This window comes from Tigriopus californicus, chromosome 8, assembly GCF_007210705.1.
Source record: "Tigriopus californicus strain San Diego chromosome 8, Tcal_SD_v2.1, whole genome shotgun sequence".
In the NCBI taxonomy this organism is placed as follows: Eukaryota; Metazoa; Arthropoda; class Copepoda; order Harpacticoida; family Harpacticidae; genus Tigriopus; species Tigriopus californicus.
Window position 1 is genome coordinate 3,761,690 of NC_081447.1, and position 13,082 is coordinate 3,774,771.

Sequence of the window (13,082 nt, forward strand, 5' to 3'; positions counted from 1 at the left end):
ATTTTTAGCACTTTGTTCCGATTCGTGACCCGGTTTTAAAACATGTACGTACAGCCTCTTTGTGACGTAACACCTCTTCTCTTTCGTCTCTTCAAGTAATCTTCAAGATACAATTACTTCGTATATTTATTATATTACTGATGATCCACCATGGAACAAGACGAAGGCAATTGTTTGGAACCAAGCTTCAATAGCAACCCTATTTCAAATAGAGGATTTTTAATCCTTTATGATGTCACCGTAACCTATGCCTTGGTGCCAACGTCTACCCTCCCGGTTATAAGTGCTTTGCAAAACGAGTCGGTCTGACGCGGACCGCGCTTTATTTGGCTGTGAGCCGTGGATTGAACCTAGGGGCCGTATGTGTCCCTTCGCACTTGGCAGCCGAGGAGAGGTTGGACATGTTGCTGCATGAACGAGAAAACACACCCGCGATCTCCCACATGAGAGCTGATCCTCCTCCATCCAGGCCCTCGTGGTGGATCTTGCTGCCGAGTTCTACCACACTCACTGTGCAGTAGTATTTTGTATCTACCAGCATGTTCATTCGTCAGCTCTGCCTGACAAAAAAGACCAGAGCTGCGAGTTGAAACGGTTATTTAGTTACGTGGTCTCAGACGAGCGATCGAGTTCATTGAGTTCTTGTGTTTTCTTGAGGTGCCAACATCAGTGAATGGTTGCGAGACCAGCCATGGCCAACTAGGGACATTCACCAACACAAAATGGTCAATTAAGTGATGAAATGAAGTGCTTCAAGGTGCCATGCTCGCGCCCTTAAAATCTCCCAAATTGGGCATTGTCTTTCTTTCGGTGAAGAGTGTCGTGAAACTTTCGCCCAAAACAGCTGGCTGGCTTTCAGGTTATCATTGACCTGTTCCCCAAGCACTTGGGCTCATTTAGCTTGATATTTGGGCCATACCCACGATTCCTGGAAATTTACGCACGAAATCGAGATCGCTTTCCACCGCTTTTCCCCCTTGTTGTCTTTCTCTCTTACTCTTACTCAGACGATGATGACCTTTGCCAAAAATCCTCCCCATATGATCTTGTGTGGGTTTTGTTAATGTCCTCTGAGGTGGCACTGAAGAAAATTGGCGGGAAATCGGGTGTCATTGCTACTAAAGATAAGAAATTTCAGCAGTTTCCCCAAGCTCCTAAATGTTCCAAAGGCGTTTAGAGGTCTCCCAACATATAAGGGCTACTTCTTGATCCTTTATCACTACTTTACCTGAGTTGTGAGCATCCCAGTTCTGAATCAGGTGACGAAGACGAGAAGTATTTCCCTCGTTAAATTGGCAAAGTCTAGATTCTCGACACTGTCAGACTTGAATGACTTTCAAGATCGCCATTTGGCCCTCAAAGGCAGAGTGTGTAGCAGATCATCATCCCCCTTGAGTTTAGTTTCAAGTGGAATTTGTTGAGAAAACTGATCCTGCTCCTCAGCTACTAACTGTAGACGCACACTCACACACATCTATTGAGGGAGGAGGAAAAAAATCAGTTGGCGACTCGCACTCTTCAGTAATCCAACGAACTTTATGGTGGTAGAAATGTGCTCCATTATCGTTGTTCAAGAATGCAAAGTGTTTGTGCTTGTAATGTCAGCAAAAAGTGCCTGTATATTCCAATTTCCAACTCTGATACACAAATTGAGGTTTCTTCTGTCGAATTTGGGTTTGCAGGGGACTCTTGGGCAATGAGTAATTATTCAATTACAATGTCTTGTCATGCCTTACCAAAGTGCCTGACGCTTTTTAAGAGGACCTCGGATGATTCAATTACCTTATCTTAATGGAGGCCCAGACTTTATTTGCATTGGTCTTCTCTATGGCAAGAGGCATTCACGAGATTTATCTGAGCCCGTTTTACAGTTTACGAGCTCAGTTGTGGTAGTGGGCGTGACTTCCTAGTAATAATTTGTCGACCATCCTGGCCAAAAATCTCAAGTGACGCCCAGATGAACGATGAGCTACGTAACTTTGGCTGGTTGACTCGTTGAATCCCACTTGTTTGTGCACGATTTGTGGCGAATCACTCCCGATCTCAAGAACATGTGTCATGTCAGAGCTCATTTTGATTTGCTGTAATTCTGCCCTTTTGACATTGAACAAGCCCGATATGTGCATGTGTGTAACGAGAGCACTAGTCTACTTACAAGGCACATTGATTTTCATCACTTGAATTGACCATGTTGATGCTTTGAAGCAGCAGTGAAAGGGTTGTTCCAAGTACGACGAAACATGGATCGATGGAAACGAAGCTCTCTGGCTATCGAGGGCAATCGAGCCTCCCAATATCTGAACAAGATCTTGTTCGGAGTGACGTCGATGAATAACAATCACTCGCATAAGCCTAAAACTGGCTTGGGTGGAGCTTGGGAGCTCTCCGAGAGTTTCATCAAGGCCGACCTTCCCTCGTCACCTTCAACTCCTGTGCGCAGGAGAATCCATACCCCCATTAAAGGCTGTCAAGAAAGGACCCGCATCACGAGGCCCGTGTCCATAAATGGACCTATCCTCATTGACTACACGGAAATCAGGTGAAAACAAAAACTCAACATGTACAGTATGTAGTACATATCCCACAGTTATGGAGTTTTATCGGAGTTTCCACTCTCGACATACACACAAAGATAGTACAAAGATCTCAAAGCTGATCCACTTACAAACAATGGTTTGTGTGACTCTTGTCGAGAGAAAGGATCAAGAACCAACGGAGCCTAGTTTCCGCTTTGGAAGTGACATCGCACCGAAAAGGGCATTGACCCCTTGGTGGATGTGATACGTTCTCTTCCATGAGACCACGAGATCAACTGTTCATTAAAACGTACTGCCGACATGCAAAAGCCGCCGATGAGGTGTTGTACTGGTGAAATAATGAACAACGAACAGACAGCCCAATCATCGATTTGTGTGCTAGAAAATTCTGACAAGCGAAATGTTGAACAATATAAGCTCAGTTTCAGACGTTGTTTGGCCCTAGTAAAAAGATAAGGATATCTCTTGCCAGTTTGTCGTAGATAGACCGAGAGTGAATTCATCTCCCTTGAACTTGAAGTCGTTTCGTTACAATTCGATTTTTTAATGTTTACTTTCTCCAGTCAAGCCAATTTTTGGTTCTCAACCCCCCGGGTACATTGGTAACAACCAAGCCTATAATGTCACCCGCCAAGCTCAGGTGATCATCTTGATTTGCGTGGCTCAAGGTCACTCATGATTTATCATCTTGAGTCAAAACTAATCTCTCTTTCAACTGTTCCAGGCAAGATGAGTCTCAAGGCTCCTCACTGGTCTCCAATAAGTCTAAACTGGAGGCTTCTCCCATCCCAACCTTGTCACCTCGGATCATGACCAGACGATCCGATTTGGCCCCCAAATCCACAACCGGATCGGGTCGTCCGGAAATTCGATATCAGTCTCCAGCATCCAATGTCAGTCCGAACACCTTGAAGGTGTACATGGCTGATAGAACACATCACAGCGTCAAATATTGCGAGAGCACCAATGTGAAGGTAGGGCATCACAATTGACTAACCAAATAAAGGCTTGAGACGTATGTTGGCACTATTTTGGTCGATGATAGTTTTGGCAGCGTATGTTGTTGGGAGGGCTCACCTACTCGTGCATTCACATCATTGATATGTTGATCTTCCTTGGGCATGAATCGCTTTCGTCCACGTCCTCAATTGGATCAAAATGTTCTCGCTGGGTTTTCGGCCGTGAAGAAAAGCAAGCGATTACTCAACAACTTCTCTAATCTCCGAAGTGATTAACATTTTCAAATGCAGCGGCCGCCATTTTGTCGGAGAATTTCATTTGCAGTGTCATCGTCCCGACAGCCAATGACCCATTCCCGCTCAAATTACTCACCGCCAAGTGGGCTTGCACATCATTTTCATCATCTGCAAGTATGATAGTTGGCTTGAAGAGGCAATCTGTTATCCTGATGATCTTGACCCGCAAATCCCTTAACAACAACAAGGCGATGATGACAACCCACGGCCTTTACGAGGTGTGAACTGCCCAGGGTAGACTTCGTTTATCCCAATTTTTCTGGGTCATCGCCACCTTTCAGTGCGTCTAAATCGTACTTGGGTTGAACATTCATCATCCGCAAGCAGGGATGTGTCATTCAAAGAAATTGGCCGGCCCCAGAACTACTCCGGGTTTGGCCTCTCTGGGGTTTGGGGGGGGGGGGGGCGTAAAGACAATTCTTGTTGAGGGCCTGACAAGGGATAACCTTGTTGCGATTCATTGCTCATTGAGTGTTGTTTTTGCTCCCACCATTCTACGTTTGCTTGGGTCGAACTGGAATGCGGAGAGAGATATTGCTGAAAATTGACACCGGGAGTACAGTACAGTAGAAAAGGACCCGGATTTCAGCGTGTCTTGGAAATGGGCGAATTTTATTGGATCAATCCGAATTCGCTCATCTGGCAAAAGGTTTGACATTTCACCACAAAAACATTCCATTTGGGAGTGGATGGGATTGAAACTTGACTTGAGAAAGTAGTAAGAGTAGAACCGCTTCTTCAAGGAGTGCTGCTATTTACGAGCAATTGTCAGGAATGCATGGAAAAAGTAGAAGAAAAATCCTAGGCCCCTCAAGTACTACATATACATGTGTGTGTGTGTGTCGAGTTCTCAGCGGGATACGATCATCTTGCTTGCCATGCAAAGAGAAAAAGAGGCCAGGGTTGTCTTATTTTCGCGTACTACTCACAAGTCATAACAATCATTCCTGGAGGATTCATCTCATTGTTCACTTTCCTAATGCTTTTGTTTCTTCAGGAAATTATTCATGTTCTCACCAGTCGCTTGTGTAAAGGCCAGGGACAGTTTGAGCATCTGTACGCCATTCGGATGGTCAATCCGCAGACCGAGGAAATCCGATGGATCCATCAAGACACGCCCATGCATGAGGTCCAAGGGATGACCGCTGACGAGGGTGGGTTGGTCAATTGGCGATTCGAGCTGCTCATCCGATACTTGCCCAGCGATCTCTCGGATCTGTATGAAAAGGACAAGACCTCTTTCCATTACTACTACGACCAAGTCAAAGCCGAGTATCTGTCCAAGAAGCACGATTCCCTGGATTTGGACACGGCCATTCAACTGGGTTGCTTGGAGATTCGGAAATTCTTCAATTACATGCCACATGTGGCGTTGGACAAGAAGTCCAATTTCGACCACCTTGAGAGAGAAAATGGCCTCTCGCGATTTCTGCCCCAGAGCATCCTGGCCAATAACAAGCCCAAAGCCATTCGCAAACTCATCTACCAACATTTCAAGAAGTTCGATGGACTGGCCGAGCGTGAATGCATGTTCAAATTCCTGGATCTTCTCAAGCCCGTCTATAAATTTGACCAAGAACAATTTCGATGCGCCTTAGGGGTAAGAAGCGTTTTCTGTCATTTCACTTTCCCTTCACTTCCCGGGAAAATCTCTTTGTGAACATGGCATATCGCTGAAGGTTCGAGGTTGGAGGTTGGAGGAAGAAGAACGAGGAACGAGATCCTCCCCGGTGATACGGAAATTCACGTGTACACCACACATGCAACATGATGTTTTTTCCCGTTCTTCAGTCGCAACTTCGACGGCTTCGACCCCATTTTTCCCGATGAGACTCTGTTTTGATAGGCGTTTTTTTTTGTTCACACTCCCAACTTTGCCGAAATCTGATCGTCATCGCCGTCCTTTGCATGGAGTCTCGCGAGCTCAGAATCGTCAAAATTGGGTTGGAAATGAGAATTGGAGCTATGCATCTTCATATTCAAACACCGCAATCGAATTGACAGCGCAATCCCTCCGGCCCATTTCTCTTTTAAATGAAGATCAATATTAAATATTATTTACAACTGTAAAGCTATTCTTCGCTTTTTTTAACAGAGCCCTCTAACTACCAATTTAATTTTTGTGGACGAGAGGGAAGGAGCTTGCCTGTACGTATGTAGCAATGCCCAAAAACGAAGGGATGCCACTTGAAGCCGAACCCAAATTCATTCATGGAATCGCCTTGCCCTTCAGTATGAACTTGAACCACGGCAATCTCGTCCTAGACAGATGAGAAGCGTCTTTAAACCTGTTTCAAATCGTAAATTCTGTCCCTGATCTCCACAGGTGAAGTCATTTACGACTCTAAATTTGTTTTGCGTGGGCGTCCCAGTCTCTCGCGGAAACAAGGACTTTGGGCAGAGAGTGTGAAAACCTCTTGTTTAGGTCTCGAGGATATCTTTGATTCCAAGATTGAAACACATTCGAGCTGGAAGCAAATCAGTATATCCACCTTGGACTAATCACCTCGTTACTTGCAGGCCGGATGGTCGATTCCCGTGGATATCGTTATCGGACCTCATCTTGGGATCTCCTACATGACGGAAAGAGCCAATCCCGTGAGTATTTGAGCAATATCAACATGATCCGATCTGCCCTCAAAGTCAAAATATGAGCCCTAGCTAGCTAGCTAGCTTAGGCAGCATTCCTTCACGTCACAATTTGAAGCTTGTACTTGAGTGGGAATCCGACAATTTTCCGCCCAATCCTCCGGCTCTCCCTCTGTGACTAATGATAATTGTACCTTGATCAAGAGAGATGCGCTCTAGTGAATCTTCAACAACTCCAAAGATCACCTCATGAGTTCAATTCATAAGAGCCGATAGAGTGGATAGGAACACTTGCTTGTGTTTTCTTTGAACAAACGAAAGATGCTCGATTTCAGATCGGAAAAGCGAAACACATGTTCGAGGTGAAAAATCTAGATTGCTCAGTTAGGTTGAGATCCGGGGTCTCAATTTGGTCCCATAAGTCATGATTTGTTTACCTAAATAAAACAGAGTGCCTCACATGTCTTCCTCTAACCTTGACTTCCCTTTGAATCGAGGAAGACCGCGCTGAAGGCATTTTTTGCAATCTTTATGTCCTTGACTCGGAAAACGAGCTTTCTCGTTGTACGTATTTCACTCAGAAAACTCAAACAAAATCCATCAGGGAGCTGTGAGGAGAAAAAGCGAAACTGTCCACAATATGGACTTTTCATTCAACAAGAAGCCGGATCAATTCATCGACCTTTTGACAGACCCGTTGAGTCCTGACTGAACCATGGTCTGGAGTCGAATGGGCCAAAGTGGCTTCCAAGTGGATTGTAATCACCGTAATTAAAACACATGTCCAAATAGAGGCGATAGATGGAGTGTGGGCGGGGTGAAGCCAATCGAAGAGGCGTGGGCGGCATTGAACTTCGCGATTCGAAAAGAGACAGGGAAATGAGCACGTCCTTTAACGGAATCTCGCCAGCCTGAGAGCAATCAGACGGTGAATGTCCTTTTCGTCCAAGGCTTTTTCAAACAAACTTTAGAGGCCAGCTACATCTTCGTCTCTCTCTCTCCGGAAAAGGCCGACCGAATGAGAAAGACCGCGGGATAGACTCAACACAGATTGAACATACGTGACTTACACGGAGTGTGTGCGTTGTTGTTCTCTCCTCTACGTGCTACATACAGTGCACTAGTTACTGTAGTATACGAGTTACTACAAGGGTGGTGTGAAGTCGTACGCTTCCAATTGCCACTGAAGCTGGGTCGGACTGCAAGATGTTCTTCGTACCTTCTCTAGTCATATTCCGGTGATGAGACCTGTCAGAGGTTGCATTGCAGTGCACGGATTCTTTGACAAGTGCTTGCTTGCTTGCTTGGTCCGGCTATTGATTCATATTGACAGCTCGTTGGTGCAAGACGATTGAGTTTGTGGAAACGACATGTTTCTTTGGGATGACCCGGATTACTTTGAGCCCAATCTGGACGAGTTGTTGGGCGAGATCTATGAATACGACTATAGTACGGTGTTTGAGATGGGATTTGGGGCTTCTCCACCCTCAGTTGGTTTTTGGCCCGTAAGTTGGTGCGAAGGGAAAAGGATTGTCTCGGCGGCCTTGGAAGGATTTGCAAATTGCTTGTGACTTTTTTTTTCTCCCCAATTGTGTCGTAAATTTGACGTCTGCTCCAAGCCTTTTCAAATGGGTTCATAAAATTTATCCATGCAAGTATTGTCAAGAGGAAGAGAGAGAGAGAGAGAGAGACGTCTTTTTCATCCTTTGCAACTTGTTAACTTGTTTTGCATTGGAAAACAAAGGCGAATCTGTTTTCTTAGCGTCTCCGTAAACTTGCATTTGACTAAGGAACTTGGGGAACTAATTCGAATTGGTCATTTTCTTTTTGTCTTAGACCCACCACATGGCTGACTTCAACCACATCCAATCCATCCAGACCCTTTTGAACGATGGCAAGGCCAACCTCCAATTTCGTGTGGCGGGATCCAATGATCTTCTCACCTTCACTTGTCCAACTTTGGCGGATGCCGAGAATATGGCGGATCTCGTGGACGGCTATTGTCGACTTGTCAACGATTCTAAGACCTCCATTTGGAACCGAAAAGGTAAAGCGTTGTCATGTTCCGTCATCAATCTAACCACTAACACGGTTGGACTTCCATTTCTAATCCAGTCTGGGTTGTGACGCATCAAGGTTGGTAACCAGGGTCATTTCTCATTTTGGGATCATCCGGAGCATCTTGAACTTCTGACTTGAGAAGCGGGACTGATTAAACCGGGTCGTTCTCTATTTCTTGCCTTTCTAGAGCATTTTTCTTCCGCTAACGCTTCATTAACCTCGCTCTATGAATCTCACAAGTTCGCTTGTTCTTCGCCAACAAAGGCTCATTCTCAGCCTCCACAGTCTTTAATGATTGCCACAGATTCCTCCAATTATATTCAAGTTCGGCCCAGCGCCTTTTGCTTTGAAGGTATCTGATCAGATTAGGCAGTGTATTTCCTAGAATCCCAGTCTTCAAATCCACTATCCACCCATGACGACAAGCTGCAAAAAAAAAACGGAAACGACCGAAGGACGCATAGCAGCGCTCTTTCTAATCCCGCTATCCCCACTTGCTTGCCAGTTTCTTCACACCATTGTTTGCCCATAATCGCAATATGCATGCTTGCACCACCTAGTCTGCTAATTTTTTTTTGTGCTCCTCTTGTCCCGCAGTGCCGCCCAAAAGTGAGTAGTAGTCTTGATTAGTTACTCTCGTTGTCAACGGTAGACGTGGCATGCCAATGATATCACCCGTTTAAAATGGGCATCTGTGACTCATGATGACCGAGCCGTTTTCTACTACGTTACAGATGAAAACAACACGTTGCCATCGTCTGGCAATGGAGGAGGTGGGCGATTGGCCTCACGATCCAACAGTCCTGGAATTTCCGGACGTACCATTCTGACCGAGGACTACGCCGAGATTGTCGACGAGGAAGGCGACTATTCGAGTCCAACGCGAGATTTCGAGCTGGATCGATCACGGGTGGAGTTGTTGGATACCATTGGCGAGGGCCAATTCGGGGATGTGCACAAAGGCAGCTATTTGCAGATGGATAGCTCTCGCATTCCGATCGCTGTGAAGACGTGCAAAGTGGAGGGCGACCAAGTCATGATGGACAAGTTTTGGCAAGAGGCTTGTAAGTGTAGCAACAGACCATGGTTCTTGGAATGAGTGGGCGGCTCATTATCTCTCGTGTTAACAATTGCTATTTTAGGCATTATGAAGCAATTCGACCACCCTCATATCATCAAGTTCTATGGGATCTGCTCGGATTCGCCCATTTGGATCATCATGGAATGGGCCCGATTCGGCGAGCTCCGGGCGTATCTTCAGAATAATACGAACCAACTCGATCTCCTCACTCTCGTCACTTATGCCTTCCAATTGTCAACCGCCTTGTCATATTTGGAGTCGAAGAATTTCGTCCATCGAGATATTGCCGCCTTGGCCGTACAGCAGAACCGCCTTGTCATATTTGGAGTCGAAGAATTTCGTCCATCGAGATATTGCCGCGCGCAATGTTTTAGTTTATTCCCGAGAATGCGTCAAATTGGCGGACTTCGGGCTTTCCCGCGGGATTCAGGATAACTCCTACTACAAAGCATCGAAAGGCAAGCTTCCCATCAAATGGATGGCCCCCGAGAGCATCAATTTCCGCCGATTCACCACGGCTAGCGATGTGTGGATGTTCGGCGTGTGTGTCTGGGAGATCCTCAAGTTGGGTGTGAAACCATTTCAAGGGGTGAAAAACTCGGATGTGATCGGGAAACTTGAGAATGGCGAACGGTTACCCATGCCCACGGGTTGTCCACCCAAGTTGTTCGCTATCATGGCTCAATGTTGGGTTTACGAGCCGGAGAAGAGGCCCACTTTTCAGACGCTGAAACAGGTTCTCAAAGACACCATTGAAGAGGAAAAAGTCGCCAAAGAAGAGATGGAGGAGAGAAAGATGGGCCGAGGTAATAAGCTCTCAACACATTCTGGAGCAGGACAGAGCAGGACCGACCAATAACTCATAACCTTTATCCTCCATTCTTCACAGGTTTTGACGAGTCAAGCCCTAGTTCAAGAATGAGTCCGGGCTCGCACCGGTTCGTGGCAGGACGGCCTCCAACCCAACGAGGCGTTCCCTCTCCCTATCCCTTAAGGCACATCCCTCCTAGAACTTTCCCCAATGGCTCCGTTGCCACTCAACAACAGGTAATTAATGCCGCTCCACTACCGTCGATGTCTTCTTCTCCACCAATGTCCTATCTGGTGGCCAAGAATCCCGAGGTTCTCTCTCGACTCATGCGTGAGAATCAATCCCGACTAATCAACCCAGCTAATTACACCACTCCTGCTAACGCGTTCAACGTACTAACCGTGGCGTTTGACAAGGCCAATCCGAACATGCGACATACGACAGCTAGCACCGGAGCATTGAGCACGTCGTGCCCTAATTCGGCTAACACGACTTTGGCACGGCCGCAGACGCAATCTCCACGACCTCGACGAAGACACCCATCCTTGACGAGTGGGATCAATGGTCGAACCGCAACGGGTGGTGGTCAGGTGGGCAATTGTGTGCGTGGCAAACCTTAAGACAAGCATGCCTTTTATTTGTACGGGTGTGTTTCTCACGATATCGTTGTCCATCCATTCACTCTGGGGTCGGGAGCAAACCGTTTATTCTGATCGAATCATTGTGGGCCGTGACGTTCACGAATGATCGATAAATGAATGCTAATTTTAGTGGCTTTTTTTGTTTCAGTCCCGTGACATGTCAGACGACGATACCCTTGGTCTTTCGGTGGCCGCTCTCCGTCAGAAGGAGATGGAAGCCCGCGAGTTGGAGGAACGCCTGAGGAGGCAACACATTCAATCGGAAGAGGATGCCAAGTGGCTCCAGCAAGAGGAACAAAATCTCAAAAAGCGGCTCTCGACCACCGGATCTTTTGGCTCCGAGCAATCAGATTCCTCCTCGTCCTGCGATCCCAGTCATCACCATCAATTCCTCCATCAACCTCAACATGTCTCTCCGGCCAACCACTCATCATCAAGTAAGAATGGTCTGGGGAAGCCGGAAATCGGTCGTGTTTCCGGAGCGGGGAGTCTGGAGAAGGATCGCTCTCGAATGTCAAGTTCTTCCGGAAATTCGACGGAAGATCGACCTTTTGTTGTCAAGGTACACACGGCATTATTGACGGGATGACAATGGCACTTGGAACAATGGGTGTAATGTTTCTCTCCCTGTAGGAGATCCGTCCCACACCCACGGCACCTTTGGACCGAACCAATGACACCGTTTACGAATCCACCACAGCCGTCGTTCGCGCCGTAATGGCCCTGTCTCAAAACGTTCAGCAACGGAAGACAAGTTTATACTTGGATAACGTGAAACGGGTTGGTCTCGAATTGCGACATCTTCTAGCTGCAGTCGACCATTTGGTCCCTGCATTTCCGACGCCTTCACATAAAAAGGTAGGCTTTCAACGGCTCGATCAATTTTGCCCTGAAATGCAAACATGTCTCATTCCCCTGATGGATAGGCAATAAAACTTGGGAAAAGGTATAAATGACAAAAGAGCGACGAAGGCGTCCCTTTAATATTGAAGCGGTGGTTGAAAGGCCTTGGGGTCCAATTAGCCCCGCGAGGCGACCCTAGTACTTGACAAATGATCCTGTGAGGTCGGTTGGTTTTGGGTGAAACCAACCTAATGCTTGTTGACCGAAGTGTACCAAGTGTCACTTGGCTTTGTGAGGCAAGACGACTTTTAACCGCTTTCTACAGGCCTTCCTCGATACTTTAAAAATACGTCATTGAAATTTGAGTCCATTTTGGTTTCAGGTGGAAATGGCTCACAAGGTCCTTTCGACAGACATGAGCGAGTTGGTGAATGCCATGAAGCTGGTGGAGAAGTATTGCGACACCACCGTTGAAGCAGAGTATCGAAAGTAAGTTTGTCAAACACCGTTTAAGGGGTCATTTTAAGTGCAAGAAAGGAAATTTGGATGATTTTTTCAACATTGCTCCTTTCTTAAGCAAGTTACTATCAATGGCTGAATAGATTTTGTCCTTTTAGTACATATTTTAAGCCTTGCTGGGAATGTAGTTCCTCCCCTCGTCCTTTGAAAATGACGAGCGGTAAATGTTTCATACCCTAACATGTAATATTCATAGATATCTCGTGCAGTAGCAAAATAACAGTTGCCAAGTTGGACTTCGGCCGGTGAATCTATTTGAAGACTGATATGCATATTATTTAATAACTTACTGCCACCTTAAAAGTGTTTGCCATCAATACTTAAATTGGCAATACATTACGTACAGAATGCAATTGAACCATTCCGTGTTCAATTTCAAGCGACGTATTTCCACTCGTCTTTCACCTGAGGTAATCAACGCAGTCACATTACACTCTTCTTTTCCTTGTAGGGGCATGCTCTCGGCAGCTCATGTGTTAGCCATGAATGCCAAGAATCTCTTGGATGTGGTGGACTCCATCCGGATCGAGTTTCCTATCGTGAACGACCACATTCTTCGAGGTGGCTCGGTGGCAGCCTCCAGTTCGAGTCCGGAGTCTTCGAATGTCAGTTCAGCGGCTTCAAGCCTCGAAAAGAGGAGTGGTGGAGGCGGAGGTCATGGCCAAGGTTAATTCGGCTCAACGACCGACCTTCAAGGTTCAATCTCGCGACAGGCTGTGACATTTTTCTGCACTTTGCTTCGGC

The 13,082-nt window shown here is 46.4% G+C and overlaps 1 protein-coding gene across 8 annotated transcripts in view; it reads left to right on the forward strand.

The window, feature by feature from the left end:
• Positions 1-13,076, forward strand: part of LOC131884480 (focal adhesion kinase 1-like) — a 33,225-nt gene extending 20,149 nt beyond the window's left edge. For 2 of the 8 annotated variants that reach the window (XM_059232277.1, XM_059232279.1), the window contains exons 2-15: positions 3,262-3,511; positions 4,791-5,393; positions 6,314-6,391; positions 8,219-8,429; positions 8,498-8,518; positions 8,631-8,795; positions 9,178-9,507; positions 9,586-9,766; positions 9,837-10,330; positions 10,414-10,937; positions 11,125-11,538; positions 11,610-11,834; positions 12,202-12,308; positions 12,790-13,076. In XM_059232277.1, the coding sequence (XP_059088260.1) occupies positions 3,262-3,511; positions 4,791-5,393; positions 6,314-6,391; positions 8,219-8,429; positions 8,498-8,518; positions 8,631-8,795; positions 9,178-9,507; positions 9,586-9,766; positions 9,837-10,330; positions 10,414-10,937; positions 11,125-11,538; positions 11,610-11,834; positions 12,202-12,308; positions 12,790-13,009 (3,823 nt within the window). In that variant the 3' untranslated portion in view covers positions 13,010-13,076. Of the gene's footprint in view, positions 1-707; positions 726-1,794; positions 2,540-2,948; positions 3,178-3,261; positions 3,512-4,790; positions 5,394-6,313; positions 6,392-8,218; positions 8,430-8,497; positions 8,519-8,630; positions 8,796-9,177; positions 9,508-9,585; positions 9,767-9,836; positions 10,331-10,413; positions 10,938-11,124; positions 11,539-11,609; positions 11,835-12,201; positions 12,309-12,789 lie in introns of those variants that run through there. The other 6 variants (XM_059232275.1, XM_059232274.1, XM_059232276.1 and 3 more) reach the window with 6 other exon arrangements.
• Positions 13,077-13,082: the final 6 nt, after the last annotated feature.